The sequence below is a fragment of the Budorcas taxicolor genome, chromosome 14 (assembly GCF_023091745.1).
Source record: "Budorcas taxicolor isolate Tak-1 chromosome 14, Takin1.1, whole genome shotgun sequence".
NCBI lineage: Eukaryota > Metazoa > Chordata > Mammalia > Artiodactyla > Bovidae > Budorcas > Budorcas taxicolor.
This window is the reverse complement of record NC_068923.1, coordinates 86415450-86439974: the sequence shown is the minus strand read 5'-3', so window position 1 is coordinate 86439974 and position 24525 is coordinate 86415450. Positions and strand designations below refer to the sequence as shown.

The window sequence follows — 24525 nt, the reverse complement described above, 5'->3', positions numbered from 1 at the left end:
TTACACAGAAAGAAAGGACTTTGATGAATGGATAGAATTTGAATGCTTGATTTTCCAAAATCTCTTTCCTACTAACCTGCCCACAGTAAGCAAAAAGTGGCTAATAAATGATTCGGGTATGAAGCAGTGAGTAAGGTCTTAGGAAAAACATCCACATAGTGATACATGAGCATCTGCATAATTTCCCATATGAAAACAGGATACTTCCTATTAAAATCTTGACCAGCTGGAGTGATGGACTAAATCAAACACAAAGAAATGCAAATTTCCGCTCCAGTACCTGTGCAGAGATGAAGGGATAGGGTCTAAAAAATAGCATGTTAACACACTCAGGGTCCCAGTCAAGGATAAAATCTACAAGAATCAATAATGTGATGTGGCCAAAGTGCTTTCTAATACATTAAATTTTTATAAGTAACATATTTTCATGACCCCAAAATCAATATTCATGCAAAAAATGTACACTTAGAATTGTTACTCCAATTTCTGTGCTAATTTATCATGGCCTACTTCAAAGATTTCCATTTAAATCATTTTTTAAAAAGTTCTTTCAGTGTTTCTTAAGCCTAGAACAGGTAATATTAATATACACACACATATTCTCATTTCTCCATTTTTGTTTTTAAAAAAAAGCCTTCATCTTTCTTCATCTGACATTTTTCATTTTATTTTATATCCTGGCAATCTTTCCATAAAGGTATGTAGAACTTCCTCATTTCTTTTCCAGCTGCACAGTTTTTCCATTTGTGTATATGTCACAGATTATTGTGGTGATTTTAAATATGGCTGCAAAATTCTTTGACACTCATCTACACTAAGTTAGACTTGAAGTCTATAGTTCTTCACCTTACATGCAGGTGACTTATAACTGTTTTGACCAATTAAGCATGGCAGAAGTGACTTCTTCAGTTCAGTTCAGTTCAGTTGCTCAGTCGTGTCCGACTCTTAGCGACCCCCATGAATCGCAGCACGCCACGCCTCCCTGTCCATCACCATCTCGCGGAGTTCACTCAGACTCACTCAATCGAGTCAGTGATGCCATCCAGCCATCTCATCCTCGGTCGTCCCCTTCTCCTTCTGCCGCCAATCCCTCCCAGCATCAGAGTCTTTTCCAATGAGTCAACACTTCGCATGAGGTGGCCAAAGTACTGGAGCTTCAGCTTTAGCATCATTCCTTCCAAAGAAATCCCAGGGCTGATCTCCTTCAGAATGGACTGGTTGGATCTCCTTGCAGTCCAAGGGACTCTCAAGAGTCTTCTCCAACAACACAGTTCAAAAGCATCAATTCTTCAGAGCTCAGCCTTCTTCACAGTCCAACTCTCACATCCATATATGACCACAGGAAAAACCATAGCCTTGACTAGACGGACCTTAGTCGGCAAAGTAATGTCTCTGCTTTTGAATATACTATCTAGGTTGGTCATAACTTTTCTTCGAAGGAGTAAGCATCTTTTAGACTAGGTCATAAAAGATGTATGTCTTCCATGAAGCTCATCTTATTTTCAGGCATATCTGGTAGATTTAATAATAACCTGTGTTCTCATTAGAGACTGTCACTAATTGGAAATACTACTTTTGTTATGCAAGGCATTGAACAAAGCATTCTATGTAGAGAATCAGAACAGGATCCCTGAATTCAGTAAATTTGGAAAACAGTTTTCTTATAAATTTTAAAAGTAATTTTGTATTAACTGGTAGAACCTATACAGCTCAGTAGAGATCAATGTTTATTTGGGAAATTCCTGTGTGTGTGTGAGTTGCTCAGTCATGTCCAACTCTTTGCAACCCCATAGACTGCAGCCCACCAGGCCACTCTGTACATTGGATTCTCCAGGCAAAAACACTGGAGTGGGTTGCCATTTCCTTCTTCAAAAGGAACTACAGAAATAAAGAAAGTGATGTCGCTCAATCATGTTGACTCTTTGCAACCCCATGGACTGTAGCCTACCTGGCTCCTCCATTCATGGAATTTTCCAGGCAAGAGTACTGGAGTGGGTTGCCATTTCCTTCTCTGGGAAATTCCTATGCTCTAGGATTAATAACAACTCTGGTGGCTGTGAAAGTCTCTTATTTTAAATCTGTTCACTTTCATTTCTAAGTATTGCTTTTCCTTTGGATGGTGAATCTTAGCACTTTAATCTCTGAAACTTTAAAACTTCACCTGTTAGATGCTGAACTATTAGCAGCTTTCTGTATACAGGTTTTAAATTTGTATTATGGATATGCAAAGCTTAAATATCTCAACTTGACAAAGCATAGGAGGAAAAGAGATTTTTCCACTGCCTTTAGAAATACATGCTTTGAATCAAATGCTATAATGGTCATATGACACATACAAATACTTTCTACAGAAGAAAAAATATTGCATGCTAGTTGGGCTTCTGATGCTTAAAAGAGCTATGTAACACTCCTTAATGTTCAATATATTGTCTTTGCAATTTTCAAAACTATACTGGAAGAAATAGTAATTTAAGTTAAAAAGGGACATTGGAAGTGAAAGAGTGAGGTAAAAACAAAGATAATAACCAGTCCCTTGGACAGCAAGGAGACCAAATCAGTCAATTCTAAAGGAAATTAATCCTGAATATTCACTGGAAGGACTGATGCTGAAGCTGAAGCTCCAGTGCTTTGACCACATGATGTGAAGAACTGACTCATTAGAAAAGACCCTGATGCTGGGAAAGACTGAAGCCAGGAGGAGAAGGGGACAACAGAGGATGAGATGATTGGATGGCATCACTGACTCAACTCAATGGACATGAGTTTGAGCAAGCTCCAGGAGATGGTGATGGACAGGGAGGCCTGGTGTGCTGCAGTCCATGGGGTCGCAAAGAGTCGGAGACGACTGAGCAACTGAACAATGACAATAGTTTAAAGTTACAAATATTTTTATCTTATGTATATCTAGATTCCTTACCAAGAACAATGAGATACAAAAGCAAAAGGGAACACACTATATTACGCCTTCTCAAGTGGGAAACAGAGGCCTAGAGTTGTAAAGTAACTACTCTGAGGTCACAGCTATTAACTGGCTGAAACATTTCAAAAGTGTCAGATCCCTTTAGGCCAAACTACACCCGGTGGCGAAGACAATGGCACCCCACTCCAGTACTCTTGCCTGGCAAATCCCATGGACGGAGGAGCCTGGTAGGCTGCAGTCCATGGGGTGGTAAGAGTTGGACACAACTGAGCGACTTCACTTTCACTTTTCACTTTCATGCATTGGAGAAGGGAACGGCAACTCAATCCAGTGTTCTTGCCTGGAGAATCCCAGGGACAGAGGAACCTGGTGGGCTGCCGTCTATGGGGTCGCACAGAGTCGGACACGACTGAAGCGACTTAGCAGCAGTAGCAGCAGCACATCCTGTGGCAGATCATCTCAGGCTACACAGGGATTCAGTTACACAATGCTTGAAGGACTTACCTGAAGACCCGGAAGAGGAGACACATTTTTCATTTATTTTTTACATATTTATTTGTATTCTTTCGGAGAAGAAGAAATTCACTGTATAATAGGAAAGGGAAAAAATGTAGGTATGTGCCAAAGCAACACAAACTCTGATGCACTCTCTACCCAACCTCAAAATAAGAAAAGTAGAAATTATCTCAAAAGAACAGAGTAGCGGGCAGAATGCATTCCCTTTTAAAATTGATTAAAGGGTTGTCATTCTTTGGTTGTACAATATCTCTTCATCCTTATAAAAAGGAAACTCCTAACAGCTGAGCATAAAGCTGTATTCAGGGTTGTCTGCTTTCCTCCAAAGTGGAAGGCTTAGGGTTTCCACTGATCACATCCCAGACAGTTGCTTACTGCTCTGAAATATAGTTGTGAACATACATCCTGCTATGAGTCTCCTCTCTAACATCTGTATATATCTATCTAACATCTGTATCCATCTGGCAAATCTTGCAAGATTTTAACAGAATGCTGCATCCTAAAAGTCTGACATTTCTGAAGAGTATGAAGAATCCTTGGGAATAAATTAGAAGCTGAAAGTATCATCTCTCACTACAGCAAAGCCTTACCATACATTAATAGGTAACTGTTGAATGAAATGTATTTCTCAGGCCTGATCTCTCCCTAGATTCCAGACTTGCATATCCAACTGCATGCTGGACATTTTCAATTGAATGATGACTGAAGGTATTTCACACTCAACTTGTCTGAAACAAAATATTTATTTCCACTGTCCTTTCTTCTCATCCCCTTCCACACACCAAACTCTTCCAGTTTTCCCACTTTAGAGAAAAAGTACATTTTTTACCTAGCTATTTAGCTCAGCTTTGGAAATGTGTGATTCCTTTCTTTCCACCGATTCAATCCTTCACCAAGTCCTGCTACTCTTTGCTTAAAATATGTCTTGAATCTAACCATATTATACTGCTTCCATCACCTCTACCTTGGTTCAGAGCACCATTACCTCTTGCCTATTTCACTCCAACAGCCTCCTGATTAGTTTCATGTCATATTAGCCTCTTCTCATTCCTCCCCGCCCCCCCCCCACAATAATTCATTCTCTAAACATCAACCAGGATGATCTACTTAAAGGTAAAACATTTCACATTTCATGTCTCTCATTTGCTTCAAAATTTCCATGGCTCCTGTTACCCTGAGCACACAGTCCCATCTCTGATGGTGGCCAACAAAGCTGCCATGAAACCTAGGATGAAGTCCTAGCCCCTGTAGTTGCTGACCTTCAGCACACCCTGAAAGGAGGTCAGGGAGGCGATCAGGAATGAGGCATTCTATGTTTGGGGGGAAAACTGGCAGAAGAGGCCTTTAGAGAGGTAGGTATTCGAGGAGATTTTACAAGCCCAATTTCTGGCATCTTCTTTTTTTTTTTTTTAAAACAGATGACTTTATTGATTTCATTTATTTTTCTTTTTTGACTGTGCTGCGTCTTCGTTGCTCTAGTTGCGGCAAATGGGTGCTACCCTCTAGTCGCTGTGAGGGGCTTCTCGCTGTGGTGGCTCCTCTTGTTGTGAAACATGGACTCTGGGGGCACAGGCTTCAGCAGCTGTGGGGCCTAGGCTTTAGAGCAGACGCTCAATAGTTGTGGCGCATGGGCTGAGTTGCTCCAAGACATGTGGGATCTTCCTAGCATGCGGGATCTTCCCTGCATGTGGGATCTTCCCTGCATGTGGGATCTTCCCTGCATGGGGGATCTTCCCTGCATGGGGGATCTTCCCTGAATGTGGGATCTTCCCTGCATGGGGGATCTTCCTGGCCCAGGGACTGAACCTGTGCCTGCTGTATTGCAAGGCAGATCCTTTACCACTGAGACACTAGGGAAAGTCCTTAGCATCTTCTCATATCTAGAAAAACACTAAAATCATTAATGGAGAGACTTCTGCTACTCATGACTAGCAGCAACATTCTGCCAAAATGAGTGCTTCGTTGCATGCATATCCCTTTCACTAAAATCACATATATGTTGACCGCTTCCTTACCTCTCTGGAGCAGTTCCTCAGGGCTATCTGAGAAGCTGTCTCCCAGGCTATATTCCCCATTTAGCCCCAAATAAAGCTTAACTCATAACTTTCACTTTGTGCATTTTTTCATCAACAAAGCTCTTCTGGTCTATCCTAGCCTAGACCTGTAACACTTTCTACCATACTTCCCCGAAGTCACTACACTCTGAACAACTGTCCTCTGTTTTAAAACAGCATGTTTTGTGCCTGTTGTTCCAGCTGCCTGACACACTCCTCCCTTAACTTTCCAACGACTGATTTCAACTTCTTTTTCAGGTGTCTGAGCAATGGTCATCTCCGAGATAACTTTTCTGAACACATTGCCTGAAATACTCCCCACACGGCCAGTTAACTATCCTCATGATGCTTAATTATCTTCAGTTTCTGGAACTGTAAAGCTTAGCAAAGGCATCTTTCGCTGAAATGTAAGCTCCAAATGTCATCTGGATCAGTGCAACAGGTGCTCAAATATTTGAAATAGTTGAATGAAATATTCCTTGATGAATGTTTTCAAGATATTTGGCAGAGCCAGGAGGCTATGCGGGCATTATAAAATAGAATAACAGAATCTTGGAGCCTGCTGAATAGGATTATAACAGAAAAGGATTATAATAGGCAACAGGCTTGCCAGAATATTGGAAAACTGGAAGAAGATATACTTCAGTAATGTTTGGGCTCTATTTTCCCTTCATAAGCATATGGTCCCAGTGAAGCAGATTTTGATTCAAGAACTGTTTTGTACAACCAGAGCACAGGGAACTATATTCAATATCTTGTTAACAAATTATAATGGAAAAGAATTTTAAAATTATATATATATATATATATGTATATATATAACTGAATCACTTGGCTATACACCTGAAACATTGTAAATCAACTATATTTCAGTAAAAAAAAACAAACAAAGAATTATTTGAAAAAAATCTCCTTAAATAGAGGATGAGCTTCAGCACAGCACAAAATCAAGCTTTCCTACCTTCTCAGTATCACAGCAGGTACACACCCTTACTGGGAGCTTCAGGTAGCTGCTTTCAAATATGCTGCATCTATTTCCCCTCACTGTAACAACTGGTTTCTGGTGGGTTTTCAGAAACCTTGACAAATAAAATGAGAATTTAATTTAATCTTACAGGAGGTAAGTGTAGGTCTCTGGGTCGACATTATCTGTTTCTGCCAATCCACAGCCAACCTTAAACTCTGCAAGGATGCAAGGAGGTTCAGAAATTTAAGACTGTCCCAAGAGATTAAAGAATGCTAGCTCAGTGCAACGGACTGAATGTCTTGATCCCCTCACCATTCATATGTTGGATCCTACCTCCCTCCAATATGATGGTATTAGGAGGTGGGAACTTTGGGAGACAATTAGGTCATGAGAATGGAAATCTCATGACTGAGACTGGTGTTCTTCTGAAAAGAACCCAAGAGAGCTCTCTTGCCCTCTTTCCGCCACGTGAGGATACAAGGAGAGGTCGGGGTCTGCAACCCAGAAGAGAGCTCTTGCTAGACACCGAATCTGTTGGATCCTCCACCCTGGACTTCCCAGACTCCAGAACTGTGAGAAATAAATGTTTGCTGTTTAAGCCATCCAGTCTATGGTATTCTCTTATAACAGCCTGAATCAAGGCACTCTATAGCATCTAGTGAAACTCTAACCTAGTATAGGACGTAGCTCTAAGTGAAATAAACTTTGCCCCACTGTAAAGACGTTAAAGTGAGGAATCATTTTCACTTAGATTTTTTAAGGGGGAGGACATAAGAGAATTACTAAAAATATACCTTACTTATTGTACAATTTCCAAGAAAGATGTACAAAGGCTCATATTAAATAACTTATCTCTCCAACCAGAAGTCAATTTATTTTCTAGTCACTGAAAACATTTCCTCAAGGAACTGTGAATTTACACACTTTTTAAAGTGAAACAAGGTGAAAAGGAAATGTCAATGCCCTCTAAAATGTTTCATAGGTAATCTAAGTTTGTTTTCGCAATAAAGGAGTATTAACCTCTTTATTGAAGTTGATTTGAGGTAATTTTGCAATTAAAACAAATGTACATTAGCATATTACATTAGATGGAAATGAACAGTTCTTCAGTTCTTTTAAAAAGGATTTGCATATAAACATATCTAAGCAATTCTCAACAAGGTCACTGATAACTTTCATGACATTAAATTCAAATGACATTTTTTAGATTATATCTGTTCTTTCTTGTAGCTTTTGACATGTTTGATCATTTCCTTTTTGAAGTGTTTTCTTCTCCTTGATTCTGTAATAGTACAATCTCCTGGTTTTCACCCTACATCACTGGAAGAAACTTATCAGCCTTTTCGCAGGTTCATCTTAATGGAACTGGTCATTGAATGTGGGAGTTCCTCAAAGCTTTGTGCAAGGCTCTCTCCTCTTCTCATGTTGTTCTTTCTCTCTAAGTGGGCTCATATAAAGCTTCCAACTTTTCAACATTTTGGTACACAGAGAAAATGATAATCTTTGTATAGATACTCAGAGCTGGAGGCCACTGGCCTAAAGGCTTCTGCTACTCCACGGATAGAGGATAATTAACATCTTAACACATGTATGTTCTATCTCATCACAACCCGTGGCACACTGGTGGGGATCTGGGCAATTCTAAATCGAGATCCATGTATTTGGCTATCACCAATATTAACACAACTTTATATTTTCAGCCCAGTTCTCATTATTAGCCCTGCACCCCTAGATCCAATTACCTATCTGACATCTCTTTTTGGATATTAGAAAGTACCTTAAATACATCATGTCTAAAACTAAGCTCATGATTTGTGTTCTTCAAAACTTGGTCCTCTTCTGGTGTTCTCTATGTCTCAGTGTAAGCAATCATACCAGGCTGTACAAGCCAGAGTTCTAGGAAATAGCCTGACACTTCCTTCTCATTCCTACATTTAATCTATCATCAGCCCCATGTCAGTAATTCCTAATGTCTTCTTATCTCTCCACCTTTACCACTACCTGAGTCCAAGTTATCATCATGGCATCCAGTCCCATCACTTCATGGCAAATAGATGGGAAAAAAACAGAAACAGACTTTATTTTCTTGGGCTCCAAAATCACTGTGGTCAGTGACTGCAGCCATGAGATTAAAAGACACTTGCTCCTTGGAAGAAAAGCTATGACAAACCTAGATGGAGTATTACAAAGCAAAGACATCATTTTAAAGGCAAATGTCTGTATAGTCGAAGCTATGATTTTTCCAGTAGTCATGCATGGACGTGAAAGTTGGACCATAAAGAAGGCTGAGCACAGAAGAATTGTTGCTTTTGAACTGTGGTGTTGGAGAAGACTCTTGAGAGTCCCTTAGAGTGCAAGGATACCAAATGAGTCAATTATAAAGGAAATCAACCCTTAATACTGGAAGGATCAATGCTGAAGCTGAAGCTCCAATACTTTGGCCACCTGAAGAGAAGAGCTGACTCATTGGAAAAGATCCTGACGCTGGGAAAGACTGAAAGCAGGAGGAGAAAGGGGACGATAGAGGATGAGATGGTTGGATGGTATCACTGACTCAATGGACATGAGTCTGAGCAAGCTCCGGGAGAGGGTGAAGGACAGGAAGACTGGCATGCTGCACTCCGTGGGGTTGCAAACAGTCGGACACAACTGAGTGACGGAACAACAAATGCTACAGGAGGAGAGCAAAGAAATATCTCCAGAAGGAATGAAGAGTCTGAGCCAAAGCAGAGACAACGGCGATTGGCAGATGTGTCTGGTAGTGAAAGTAAACTCTGATGCCATAACAAACAATATTGCATAGGAACTGGAATGTTGGATCCATGAATCAAGGTAAATTGGAAGTGGTCAAACAGGAGATGGGAAGAGTGAACACTGACTTCTTTTAAATCAGTTAACTAAAATGAACTGGAATGGGAGAATTTAATTCAGATGATTGTTATATCTACGACCATGGGCAAGAACCCCTTAAAAGACATGGAGTATCCTTCATAGTCAACAAAAGACTCTAAATGCAGTACTTGGGTCCAAACTCAAAAATGGCAGAATGATTTCAGTTCACATCCAAGGTAAAAAACTCAACATCACAGTAATCCAAGTCTATGCCTGAACCACTAATGAAGCTGAAGCTGAAGTGGAATGGTTCTATGAAGACCTACAACACATTTTAGAACTAACAGGGAAAAAAAATGTCCTTTGAAACACCAGGGACTAGAATGAAAAAGCACGAAGTTAAGAGATACCTGGAGTAACAGGCAAGTTTGGCCTTGGAGTACAGAATGAAGCAGGGCGAAGGCTAACAGAGTTTTGCCAAGAAAACACTCGTCACAGCAAACACCCTCTTCCAACAACACAAGAGAAGACTCTACACATGGACATCACCAGATGGTCAATATAAAAATCTGATTGATTATATTCTTTGTAGCTGAAGATGAGAATCTCTATAGAGTCAGCAAAAAAACCAGGAGTTGACTGTAGCTCAGATCATGAACTCTTTATTGTCAAATTTAGACTTAAATTGAAGAAAGTAGGGAAAACCACTAGGCAATTAAGTCATGAACTAAGTCAAATCCCTTATACAGTGGATGTGGCAAATAGGTTCAAGGGATCAGATCTGATAGAGACTGTGTCAGAAGAACTGTGGACAGAGGTTCGTAACATTGTACAGGAGGTGGTGATAAAAACCATCCCCAAGAAAAAGAAACGCAAAAAGGCAAAATGGTTGTCTGAGAAGGCCCTATAATTAGCTGAGAAAAGTAGAGAAACAAAACGCAAAGGAGAAAAGAAAAGATACACCCATCTGAATGCAGAGTTCCAAAGAATAGCAAGGAGAGATAGTCTTCCTAAGTGAACAATGCAAAGATATAGAGGAAAACAATAGAATGGGAAAGACTAGAGATCTCTTCAAGAAAATTAGAGATATCAAGGGAATATTTCATGCAAAGATGGGCACAATAAAGGAGAGAAGTAGCATGGATCTAACAGAAGCAGAAGAGTTTAAGAAGACGTAGCAAGAATACTCAGAATAACTATACAAAAAAGGTTTTAATGACCCAGATAACCATGATAGTGTGGTCACTCACCTAGAGCCATAGGCATCCTGGAGTGTGAAGTCAAGTGGGCCTTCAAAAGCAATACTATGAACAAAGCTAGTAGAGCTATTTCAAATTCTAAAAGATGATGCTGTTAAAGTGCTGCACTCAATGTGCCAGCAAACTTGGAAAACTCATCAGTGGCCACAGACTGGAAAGGGTCAGATTTAATTCTAATCACAAAGAAGGGCAATGCCAAAAAATGTTCAAACTACCATGCAATTGCACTCAATTCACACGCTATCAAGGTAATGCTCAAAATCCTTCAAGCCTGACCCTTACCTGTATATGAACCAAGAACTTCCAGATGTACAGGCTGGATTTAGAAAAGGCAGAGGAACCAGAGATCAAATTGCCAACATCCATGGATCATAGAAAAAGCAAGAGTTCCAGAAAAACATCTATTTCTGCTTCATTGACTACACTAAAGTTTTTGACTGTGTGGATCACGACAAACTGGAAAATTCTTAAAGAGATGGGAGTACCAGACCACCTTACCTGCCTTTGGAGAAACCTGTATGCAACTCAAGGAAGCAATAGTTAGAACTGGACATGGAACAACAGACTGATTCAAAATTGGGAAAGCAGTACATCAAGGCTGTATAAGCAATTCAGTTTAGGTCAGTCGCTCAGTCGTGTCCGACTCTTTGCGACCCCATGAATTGCAGCACGGTGGGCCTCCCTGTCCATCACCAACTCCCGGAGTTCACTCAGACTCATGTCCATCAAGTCGGTGATGCCATCCAGCCATCTCATCCTCTGTCATCCCCTTCTCCTCCTGCCCCCAATCCCTCCCAGCATCAGAGTCTTTTCCAATGAGTTAACTCTTCACATGAGGTGGCCAAAATACTGGAGCTTCAACTTTAGCATCATTCATTCCAAAGAAATCCCAGGGCTGATCTCCTTTAGAATGGACTGGTTGGATCTCCTTGCAGTCCAAGGGACTCTCAAGAGTCTTCTCCAACACCACAGTTCAAAAGCATCAATTCTTCGGCGCTCAGCCTTCTTCACAGTCCAACTCTCACATCCATACATGACCACTGGATAAACCATAGCCTTGACTAGATGGAACTTTGTTGGCAAAGTAATGTCTCTATTTTTGAATATGCTATCTATGTTGGTCTCAACTTTCCTTCCGAGGAGTGTCTTTTAATTTCATGGCTGCAATCACCATCTGCAGTGATTCTTGAGCCCCCCAAAATAAGGTCTGACACTGTTTCCAATATTTCCCCATCTATTTCCCATGAAGTGATGGGACCAGATGCCATGATCTTTGTTTTCTGAATGTTGAGCTTTAAGCCAACATTTTCACTCTTCTCTTTCACTTTCATCAAGAGACTTTGTAGTTCCTCTTCACTTTCTGCCATAGAGGTGGTATCATCTGCATATCTGAGGTTATTGATATTTCTCCCGGCAATCTTGATTCCAGCTTGTGCCTCTTCCAGCCCAGCATTTCTCATAATGTACTCTGCATAGAAGTTAAATAAGCAGGGTCACAATATACAGCCTTGACGTACTCCTTTTCCTATTTGGAACCAGTCTGTTGTTCCATGTCCAGTTCTAAGTATTGCTTCTTGACCTGCATATAGGTTTCTCAGAAGGCAGGTCAGGTAGTCTGGTATTCCCATCTCTTTCAGAATTTTCCACAGTTGATTGTGATCCACACAGTCAAAGGCTTTGGCATAGTCAATAAAGCAGAAGTAGATGTTTTTCTGGAACTCTCTTGCTTTTTCGATGATTCAGCGGATGTTGGCAATTTGATCTCTGGTTCCTCTGCCTTCTCTAAAACCAGCTTGAACATCTGGAAGTTCACGGTTCACATATTGCTGAAGCCTGGCTTGGATAATGTTGAGCATTACTTTACTAGCGTGTGAGATGAGAGCAATTGTGCAGTAGTTTGAGCATTCTTTGGCATTGCCTTCCTTTGAGATTGGAATGAAAACTGACCTTTTGCTGCTTCCCAAATTTGCTGGCATATTGAGTGCAGCACTTTCACAGCATCACTTTCAGGATCTGAAATAGCTCAACTGCAATTCCATCACCTCCACTAGCTTTGTTCATAGTGATGCTTTCTAAGGCCCACTTGACTTCACAGTCCAGGATGTCTGGCTCTAGGTGAGTGATCACACCATTGTGATTATCTGGGTTGTGAAGCTCTTTTTTTGTACAGTTCTTCTGTGTATTCTTGCCACCTCTTCTTAATATCTTCTGCTTCTGTTAGGTCCATACCATTTCTGTCCTTTATCGAGCCCATCTTTGCATGAAATGTTCCCTTGGTATCTCTAATTTTCTTGAAGAGATCTCTAGTCTTTCCCATTCTGTTTTCCTGTATAATAAGGCTGCATAATATCAGCCTGCTTATTTAACTGATATGCAGAGTACATCATGCAAAATGCTGGACTTCAGGAACCTAAGCTGGAATCAAGATTGCCGGGAGAAATATCAATAACCTCAGATATGCAGATGATACCACCCTTATGGCAGAAAGCAAAGAGGAACTAAAGAGCCTGTTGATGAAAGTGAAAGAGTAGAGTGAAAAGCTGGCTTAAAACTCAACATTCAGAAAACTAAGATCATGGCATCCAGGCCCATAGTTCCTGGCTAATGGATGGAGAAAAAATGGAAACAGTGACAGATTTTACTTTCTTGGGCTCCAAAATCACTGTGGACAATGACTGCAGCCATGAAATTAAAACATATTTGCTCCTTGGAAGATAAGCTATGAGAAACCTAGACAGTGTAGCAAGGACATTACTTTGCCGACCAAAGTCCATCCAGTCAAAACTATGCTTTTTCTTGTAGGCATGTATGGATGTGAGAATTGGACCCTAAAGAAGGCTGAACAGCAAAGAATTGATGCTTTCGAACTGTGGTGCTGGAGAAGACTCTTGAGAGACCCTTGGACACCAAAGAGATCAACCGAGTCAATCCTAAAGGAAATCAACCCTGAATATTCATTGGAAGGACTGATGTTGAAGCTGAAACTCCAATACTTTGGTCACCTGATGCAAAGAACTGACTCACTTGAAAAGACCCTGCTGCTCGGAAAGATTGAGGGCAGGAGGAGAAGGGGATGCCAGAGGATGAGATGATTGGATGGCATCACCGATTCAATGGACATCAGTCTGAGCAAAGTCCAGGAGATGGTGAAGGACAGGGAGGCCTGGCGAGCTGCAGTCCACGGGGTTGCAGATAGTCGGATACAACTGAACCTCTGAACAACAACAAAGCAAAAGCTGGAAGACCTCTTGTGGCCTAGTCTCCAGTCATCCAGGCCTCTATTATATTCTGTAGCCTAAAAACTATCACAATATCAGTCCAGATTCAAGGAGAAGAACTATTATTCTAGGAGTTGAATATCAAAAAGCATAGTTCTTAGGAGAGGAAGGACAGTCTTTGGAGAACACGAACCACAGCGCCCTCTCCACTCCCATTCTGCAGTTCATCTCCCCTTGCTGTTTCTGCTTTTATCACCCTGGCCTTCTCTCTGGTCCCAGTACTCACCATCCTCTAACCTGCTAAAGGCTTTTGCACGTACCCTTTTTTTTCTTTTTTCTTTTTTTGCTTAGAGTGTTCTTTTGATCCCCAGTTTGCCAAATTAACTACTGTTCAGCTTTCATACCTAAATCAAGTCTGACGAAAGCCTTTCCTGATTTTCCTAACCAGGCTAAATCTTTTCATGATATCTTCTATACTCTCAGGGCATGGGATGTATTTTTAGCACCGTCCTCTTCCCCACTGCACTTTGTATTTGTCTGAATGACTACGTAATTTTTGTCTCAATATCCCCCACTAACCTGGAAGAAGAGCCATGTCTGTTTTTCCTTTCTTACCACAGAGCCTGGCTAGTATTCCAGTTTTTATTTTCTGAATAAACAGAAATAAACTAAACAAATGAAATATCTCTGTATAACAAAGTATCCTTTTCCTACAGAATTATAGTGAAGTAGATAATCACATTCCCATATTCAATGCATAAATAATTAGACAACCCAAATATAAACCATTTTTCACAGATGACATCTCATGAATTTAGATGTCATATTCATTTGCTACATCCTACCTATAAAGTTAGCAGATGTATAAAGAAAGCAAGTAAATATAGCTAAACTGAATAAGTTTTGTGGTATTTTTCTAATCTCCTTTCAAATGAGGCTAAAACTCTTTGATTCTAATTTCTATGATTTAAAAAAAGCAGAAAAGTATACCAAATGGAGAGGTGATTTCCTACTCTACACCGGAATCCAGTACTGATAGCAAAGACCACTAGAAGCATTCTACTCAGAAACCCAGGGGGATTCGATACACAAATGAAACAAGACACAAATACTAACTGACTCTCACTATGTTATCCATAAAAAAGTTAAAGTGTCAGTCGCTCAGTCATGTCTGACTTTTTGTGACCCCGTGGACTGTAGCCTGCCAGCTCCTCTGTCCAGGGAATTCTCCTGGCAATAATACTGCAATGGGTAGCCACTCCCTTCTCCAGAGGATCTTCCTGACCCAAGGATTGAACCTGGGTCTCCTGCATTGCAGGCAGATTCTTTACCATCTGAGCCATAACTTGTCTATAAGTAAACATTCTATCAAGTTTCTATTTGAAATGAAATATTTCATCTTCTGGTGAGATCTCACATCCCTGTTCTTAGAAAGTTACACAAATGGTGAAAGGTTGAATTGGAGGAAATATTCACTGTGCTTAGTCATTCAGCTGTGTCTGACTCTTTGTGACCCCCATGGACTGTAGCCCACCAGGCTCCTCTGTCCATGGAGATTCTCCAGGCAAGAATATTGGGGTGCATTGCCATGCCTTCCTCTAGGAATCAAACTCAGGTCTCCTGCATTGCAAGCAGAGCCTTTATCATCTGAGCCACCAGGGAAGCCCAAATTTTATTCACTAGTTATGGCTATTAACCCACCTATAATTACCCAGACTTTAAAAATGTTTTTTGTAGAAGTGGTTAGTAGCTGTAATATTCGCTAGTTATGGCTTTTAACCACTTCTACAAAAGTTTTTTTTAAAGTCTGGATAGTTATAGATGGTAATTATCATAAGCCAAAGTTCTTTATCAAAAAGTACGTTTTATTTCTGGTCTTTTGAATCCCAAGCCTCTCAACTCTAATTGATGTCAACTGCTGAAGATATTTGGTCTAGTGAAAGACTGTTTCTTGCAATCTGAAATGATTCAACCATGTTTTTACTTATTCTTTCTCCTCATTACAATGTGGATTCCATGAGGGCATGAATTTGGTTAGTTTTGTTTACCTAGAGCAATCTCTGGCACATTGTCCTGACCAATGAATTACTGAATGAGTGACTAGCACTGGTCTTCTAGAATCAGATCCTCTGTATTTCTCAAAATATTTATCAATATTCTTATTTGTTATTTATTAAGAAAAAATATTTTTCCAAAAATGCAAAAAAAAAATGCCTTTTACTTATCATTTATGCTTCTTGCTTCCTGGGTATTATGCCATATGAAATTAGTGTTTCTAATTATCTAACCTGTCTCAATGACCAGTTAAGAAAAAAATTCTACAATAGGTGAAAAGAGCGTTTGGCTAAGTCAATTGTTAAGAACAAGACAACAAGCCCGAATTGGAATCACTTATGCAGACCTGGGTTCAATCCCTGGGTCAGGAAGACCCCCTGGAGAAGGAAATGGCAACTCACTCTTACCTGGAAAATCCCATGGTCAGAGGAGCCTGGTAGGTTACAGTCCATGGGATCAAAAAGAGTTGGACACGGCTGAGTAACTTCACTTTCACCTTTCATGCTTCTCCCAGAAATGGAATGTTAACCTAATCAATCAGGATTCTCCTGATCAGCACTAGTGAGACAACCTGCCTGATAGAGACCTGCCATCCTCTAAAGAAAAGACCTTGCCACAATCAATCCACTTTTTGCTAGTATAATTTCCCTGTCCCACTGCCTTTTGCCTATATCAGTCTTTAAACTTTGTACTGATAGCTCCTTGGAGTTCCTTTCTATATGCTAGATGGGAGGCTGCCTGATTCATGAATCAATAAATGAAACCAATAAGACTTTAAAAATTTACTCAGTTGAATTTTGTTTTATAACATATTGAATTTCTTTGGTTGTTAGAAGTTTTCTGGAATAAAACTTCATTTTCTTAGTGACTGAGCTGGAACTTTTACCTTATTGTGAGATTTCAGAAGTCTTATCAGATTAAACAACTGCATGGCAACTGATAAAGAAGTCTACAAGCAGATCCATGAGTATGACCATTTTTGTGGGATAATTTAGCTATTATTTGACTAAAAATAAAAAAAAGATACAGATAGAAGGCATGAAAATCTGGTATAATAGTTTCTTAAATCTAAACTCTGTCTCTCAATAAACTGTCAAATATTTTGTCTTAAAAAGGTGACTTGAAACAGGTGAAGTTGAAACAGTCATTAATAAGTGTTTAAACCTAATGGAGACTATAAAATTTAGATAATAGTAAATATATTAACATCAAATTTGCCCATTAAAGGAAATTCCCCTAAGTGGTCCTCTAACACATCCTTAATGCTGGCCAACAAACATGACTTGCGGGTTTTCAATATGTGAGTATCTGTACCATTAGCACCTTATTTCTCAACTCATCAATCACACTGAATTATTCACAACTAAACATCTTTTTCCTTTGTCCTGCTTCTTGTTAGGTGTGGATTAAGAACTAGATTGCTGTGCCTAAAGTTATAAAGTGCCAAACAGAATTTTAAATACTCGACAGGTTCAACCTTCTCTACAGCTGCTCCAGTTCCAGACTTGAACTTAGAAAAAGTTGTGTTGCAAGAAACATGATCCACTCACATTTTCAGAAGCATTAACGTGTGCCTCCTTAAACCTCTCACATTTATCCAAAAAAGAGAGATACACAACCTACATTTGCAAGAGCCATATTTTACAAATCTTTTCACTAGTCTAAGTGTTGTTTCAGCCTAGCTTTCCATTTCCTATAACCCCTGACTCTGCTTTCCAGTTATCTTTAACTCCTGACTCCGCCTTATTTCTACTATAGGCTTAGAACAAGGATAGTTACTGGAATAATTGAATAGTTTGCTAAATAGATTCCCCCTCATTTTCTTCAGATCCCACTGCCATCAAGTCTTTCTTGATTCCACCTCGAGAAGAGAAAGAGAAATATGCAATGTTATCGAGTCCATTTCAGTCTCAGATATGCATCAAAAATATTCCATCTTGCCTTCTATTCCTTTGCATTTACCACTCAAACTAACACATACTCCTTACAAGCAGGAGGAATAAGGGCAGAGGTTTCAGATATATTAGTAACGTCTATTCTTTTTGGTAAGGCAACTCCCTGATTGAACGGAGTATGGTAGGAAATGCATATTTTTCAAACTAAGCCCTTTCAAGGACAGACGCCAAGGTTGAGCAGTACTCCCGGCTTCTCGGCCACGCGAAAGGAACTGTGAATGACTACGGAAGATCTGCACCAAACCATCCAGACGCAGTTCAAGAGCTGCTGTGAAACAGCAAAGCCCAGCCTGGGAAATTCATGTCACATCCCGTACGTGGGTCAGAAGTGGCGAAGTACAGACACACAGAGCAGTGGATAAGACAGGGTGCACACGCATACATCCCATACCGCTGGGGATGAAGGGGCGAAACACACACACACACACACTCCACACACACACACACTCCACACACACACACTCCACACACACACACACACTCCACACACACACACACACACACTCCACACACACACACACACTCCACACACACACACACACTCCACACACACACACTCCACACACACACACACACACTCCACACACACACACACACACACTCCACACACACACACACACACTCCACACACACACACACACTACACCCCGAGAAAGCCCTCGGGGGCCTCCCGGGCAGGCGGGCTCCGCGTCAGGGGGCACCGCCAGCCTCCGTCTCTCCCAGCCTCCGCCTCCGAAACCGCGGTCTATTGACCGCCCGAGGCTTCTCCCCTGTGAAGTGGAGAGGTGCACGCCGGCCTTACCTCGGGGGCTGCTGTCCTGGAGGTACGGGGGCGCCGTGGGAGTGACACTCCCCGAGTGGGACGCGGACAGCAGCGGCGAGCGCTCGTCCACGCCGTCAGCAGCCATGACTGCGGCAGAGGCGGCCGCGCAGGCCGAGTCCGCGGCCCCGGGAGGCGGTGTCGGCGCCGCGGCCGCTCGGAGGACCGGGCTGTGTCACACGGTAGGGGGCGGCGGGGCGGCGCGCGGCGGGGCGGGGCGCGGGGGGCGGAGGAGGGCGGGGTGCCGAGAGGGGAGGGCCCACTGGGGAAGAGCGCGAGGGAAAGGGGCCAAGTCACCGAAAGCGCGAGGAGCTAATGGATGCAAGGGTCACCAAAACCTCAGAGGAGCCGAGTGGGATGCAAGGGCTACCAAAAGCAGAGGAGCTAAGTAGGATGCAAGGGCTACCAAAACCTCAGAGGAGCTATGTGGGATGGAAGAGTAACCAAAACCTCAGAGGAGCTAAGTGGGATGCAAGGGTTACCAAAAGCACAGAGGAGCTAAGTGGGATGCAAGGGTTACAACTCTTTCCTCTTTGTACTTGACTTTTCCTTGGCTAAGGAGAAAGAAGGGGAAAGAGGAAGCCTGAAAGGGGATAAAAAGGCCTGTGGCTTGATGACGGGAAAACTACAGCCAACACAAATCCACGTTTAACTCCTCCGGGCGGAAAGAGGAGCTCTTTGCTGTCAAACTTGCTGCGGTTATATGAAGAGAGCTTATTTAACCCTAAGAAAGCTTAGCGTTATGAATTCCTTCTCGAGGGTTGCTGGTTTTGTCGGGAAATCATTTTTCAACCTCTGCTGTCTAAGAGGAAATAGATTTTTGGAGCATCAGTGCCATTCCCTGCTTTTCCTTGTTAAATTTTAAATACGTTTGGTGCTCTAGTAACAGTACCTTATGGAGACGATGCATAGTGGGTTGGCTTTTACAAGTTTCATTTTACAAAGTGGATTGTCACGTTAGTTTTGTTTTTGTACTGTATTGTCGCTGACACACATATGATAATAAGTTTATGAATAATGCAAGACAAAACTGTTTTCTTTAGCTAATGCTTTCTTTCACATGTAAAAGAGAGCATAGAAAACAAGTTAGGTCACAATTCTCATCTTGCTTGTTGTCTTTCTCTTTTCTTATTTTGGTGGCTCACTAGAATGGTTTTAAATCAAAGTTTTGACCATGCCCAGATTAAAAAAAAATGCAATGCGAAAATAGTCATCGTCTCAAACCGATAATTTTTCTGCAACAGTTCTGAGTCATTCATCACATATTTATCACGTGATCGCTGGTCTGCAAAGATGAGTAGGGCATGGCCTTCGTCTTCAAGATGCCCATGAGGCAGCAGAGTCAAAAACAAACGAAGAATGAGGCCAGTAGTCTTTAAATGGGCTGTGGCTTTAAAGGAGCAAGGGGGAAAGCAAACTGTAGACATTTGAAACTACCTCTTATATTACATGCCCTCTGACGTTCTTTATTTTGAAAAATCCATTTAGGCGTCAGCCAGAAATTCTAAGGGAAAATCAAAGTATAATGTTTTCTATTATGTAACATCTTTCGTGGGTCAGTAGCATCAGAATACAATAAAATATAAGGATTCCTACAGGACATAATCAAAGGGCATTTATAGGTCTCCGAAACCTGGAATGTGAGGGCTCAAGATGTAGCACTCCTTGCAAAAGGGAACAATTTACAGAAGAAACAGCATTGTTTTTACATTTGCAGCCTAGAAGCTATGGAGATAAAGAAACCTTTAAGACGAATCAACAAAATCCTATTTCTATAAAGTCAGTCCTCCGCATCCACAGATTCAACCACACTTCAAAATTTTTTGGAGAAAAGATTTCAGAAAATTGCAAAAAGCAAAAGGTAAATTTGTCGGGTATAGGCAACTGTTTGCATATCATCTACATTGTATTTTATAGATATTTTCATATCGTTTACATTGTATCAATATTAGGTATATTGCAAGCAATCTAGAGATGATTTAAAGTACATGGGAAGATGTACATAGGTCACATGCAATACTGTATAATACTGTGCCATTTTATGTAAGAGACTTGAGCATCCAAAGGTTTCGGTATCCTTTAGGGGTGGGATGGGATGGTCTGGAACCAATCCCCCAGGGACAGAGAAGGACAAGGGGCGACTGTAGTGTCTCATCCTGTCATCTATCACACTTTATTGTAATACTGTGTTTACATTTTCATGACCCACTCACCTTTTACCCCCAGCTGACTTTGTGAGATCAGAAACCAACTCTATCTCATTCACTATTACATCTTCAGTATCTAATACAAGGCACAGCATATTAATAAGCACTCAATAAATGCTTGCCTAATAAATAACAAATGAGTGTATGAACAAATGCTATGCAGTCCCAGAATCTTACTAAAATAAATCGTTAACAGGAAAAAAGTGAAAAGAGTATTTCTTGACGTTTCGATATCAGAAGACGAGAGTTTTGCCATCTGACTATGTTATTGTTCTGTTATATCTTTACAACTAGAGTTCCTTTATTGCCCAGGTATAATGATCAGTATCAATTTTTTTCATTCTTTATTTCTTTTATGTGATTTCTCTATTCATGTCAGAATTCATTTGAGGATGATACAGTTAATGGGTATATTGGGATTATATTTGCCACAATGTCAAATTTTACCAAAAGTGAAAAAAATTTTTTATAGATGAGTATCACTTCATTCTAGTTTAAAGATAATTTTATAGTTTATGGTTACTCAGTAAATATTAAATGGTGGTGGTTTAGTTGCTAAGTTGTGTCTGATTCTTGCAACCCGGTAGACAGAGGAGCCTGGCAAGCTACAGTCCATGGATTCTCCAGGCCAGAATACTAGAGTGGGTTGCCATTTCCTTCTCCAGGGGATCTCCCTGACCCAGGGACCGAACTCAGGTCTCCTGCATTGGAGGTGGATTCTTTACCAACTGAGCTGCAAGGGAAGCTCAAAATACTAATCAATCTAAGGCATTTTATGATTATGACATTTTGCATTTTATGATTATGACATCACTATTTACTTTCACTTTTGGAATAATAGCATGGTATAAGCAGATATGTATGTAATAACAGTATGGGATAAGCATCTTTGTACATTTTGTCATCTAAATCAATCCAGGTTTAGACAAAGTTCTTTGAAAGTGATTCCGCAGATTCAGCTCCTTGAGCTCAGCACCTATTTATTCAGGGAGGCACGAACTGAAAACAGACAAATGATGTGCCTTCCTCATCTCTGTCTGCCCCAGTCTGCAATATTTAACTGTGAAACTGAAGAGGATAACAGCCATAAACACTCCGGTTTCGTCAGGGGAGGGGAGGGAGATGACTTGCATTTAGAATGGAAAAAGCATCGCATACGCTGAACCACAGACTCCTGAGATCCAGTTGAGCACATGTCACTAGTCGCCTTCCACTGGAGCCGGGGAATGCTCCTTTATTAGGGTGATTCTGCTCCCGGCGTCCTTATACTTCCTCACCTATTGCTCTCCTTGGCTCTTTGCTCTGCCACTGAGTTCCTTCTTGTCCATAAGGTATGGCTCCTGTTTGCTGCTGAGTAACTTCTCAGCCTGTCTCCTGTCTAACACTGGAGGCCCAGAGGCCTTTTAAAAATTGTGAACTGTCTCTTTTCCTTTTAATGTAAGTTGATAAACTCCATTTAAAACTTTACAGGCTTCTTATAAATCTGATTAGGGTTTACTTCCTACTCCCACAGCCACAGACATAATTCTTTATGGAAGTGAAGCTAGGCCAGATTTGAGACCCTTCAGATTTGCAGAAACTCCTTTGTCTTAGCTAAGGAAGTCTTTGGGTCACTGCTTAAATCTTTCTGATGCTTTCACAAGGGATTTTTATGGCCATCCCTTGGATTAAAATTTTATCCTGAAGCCATTTCTTGTTAAAAATCTCTTACTGGACTGGTCTGAACCCTCTGCTTTTCCTCTAGATACTGTTGTAAACTCAAAGTTCTCTTTTTAGTTCATCTCTTTGATAGGCAAAATAACGACCCCTCAAAAGATGTCTAATGCTAATCCCTGGAACCTGGGAAACATTACATGGCAAAAGAGATTTAGCACATGTGATTATGGAATGCAGATCTTACCATAGGGAGGCTATCCTAGATTACCCAGGTGGGCCAGTGAGTCTTTAAAAGCAGAGAACCTTCCCGGTCGTAGTTAGCAGTATTCACAGAAGCAGAAGAAGGAGAGATTAGAAGTATGAGAAGGATACAGCCTACCACTGCTGACTTTGCGGGCGGAGGTAAAGAATGTGGGTGGCCTTTAGAGCTAAGAGTGACTTTCAGCTGACAAGCAGCAAGGAGGTGGGGATTTCAGTCCCACAGCCACAAAGAAGTTGATTCTATAAACAACTTTAATGAGCAAAGAAATCGTGAGCAAAGAAGAACAAAAAGCATCACTCATCCATCACCCACCTATACAAGGGTTAAGCTGAAACCCACTGCAGTCTCTCCTGCGAGGAATCCAAAGTGAAAAGCAGGATGAGGCAGTCTGTGCTTTGGATAAACAGGCCTCTAGATTGATGCACATCTTAGGAAGAATTTCAATGACCCCAGGTTCTTACATCTTCCATATATAGAAAAGCACTAAAATAATTAACCTGAGATGTTTGTTCTTTATGATTAGCAATAGTCTTTTACCAAGATTTAAGCTTGACTGTTTGTATTTCCTAGTCCCTCCTCCCCACCCCATCCCCCCCAAAAAACCATATATATTCTGGCTTCTCCTCTACCTCTTTGGAGCACTTCCTCAGAGCTGTCTCCCAGGCTACACTCCTCAGTAAGACTCTGAATAAAACTTCAACTCACAACCCTTCATGTCCTGTGTTTTTTCCAAGGTGACATACAGATCTTCCCCTAGAGCTTGTAGGTAGAACACAGACCTGCTAATCCCTTGACTCTGGGCCAGGGAGAACTACTGGACTTCTGACCTACAGAAGCATTAAATTAAAACAAAATAGAAACCAAGTTTGACAATCCCACAAGCAGACAAAAATCATTTAAGTTACATAAGCAAAATAAATCTAGCTTATTTCATGAACAAAAGTAAAAATCAACTTAGCTTTTTTCTTATAAGTGACTTATAATCATCTTCCTAAAATGGTATAAGATAATCACTTTAACCAATCCTCTACTACCTGGAAACCCCCATTGTAATACCCAATCACTGTAAAAGTTAAACAACTTTCTTGCTTCCACTTTATAAAATCATCCTGTGATGTCATGCCTCTGAGCTTCATCTCAGTGTTGGATCTGAAGACTCCCAGTTTGCAAACTATCCTTTTGTACAACAAAACTCTTACTTAATATTATTTTAGTTATATAGTTTAAATTTTTATCATCCCTAGACTTTGACAGAATTATAAAATGATAAAATTATGTTGTTTAAGCTGCTGTTTGTGATAATTTTTATGGCAGCAATATAAAATGCCACCTCTTATCAAATACCTTTATCTTATCAAACACCTTTATCTTATAAATGAAGCTAATTGTTACTTTCTGTATCATGGATGGAAATTAGCAAGATCAACAAGTTCATTATGTGTTTTTCTACCTTCCAAGTTACCACAAGCAGTAGTTCATTGGTAAACCTCTGTTATCACGTCTTTGTAGCAATTTCCTCCCTGTTTTATAGCTTCTACTAAAAGTTTCCCCTCTACACCTTCCAGCATTCTCAGTCTCCCTGGTCCTAAAGACAGTGGCATACCATACACTTGGGTTTTGTTAGAGCAATACTAATTTCTGTTACATTTATTTATTTATTTGCACTTTAAGTACCAGTCTCTGTTGGATTTATCTTTTGCTCTGTACTTTCAGTACCACTTTTTATTGCTTTGTAAGAATCCACCATCTTACAACATAGTTGGTTAAAACAGCAATGTTTTACTTTTCAGAAAGATGCTTTCAC

The 24525-nt window shown here is 40.7% G+C and overlaps 1 protein-coding gene across 1 annotated transcript in view; it reads right to left on the bottom strand.

Annotated features, from left to right (window-relative positions):
- The window catches only part of PIP4P2 (phosphatidylinositol-4,5-bisphosphate 4-phosphatase 2), a 73504-nt gene extending 54774 nt beyond the window's left edge, over positions 1-18730 (bottom strand). Inside the window, exon 1 of the mRNA XM_052651764.1 lies at positions 18579-18730. Within this exon, the coding sequence (XP_052507724.1) occupies positions 18579-18684 (106 nt within the window). The 5' untranslated portion in view covers positions 18685-18730. The remainder of the gene's footprint in view (positions 1-18578) is intronic.
- Positions 18731-24525: the final 5795 nt, after the last annotated feature.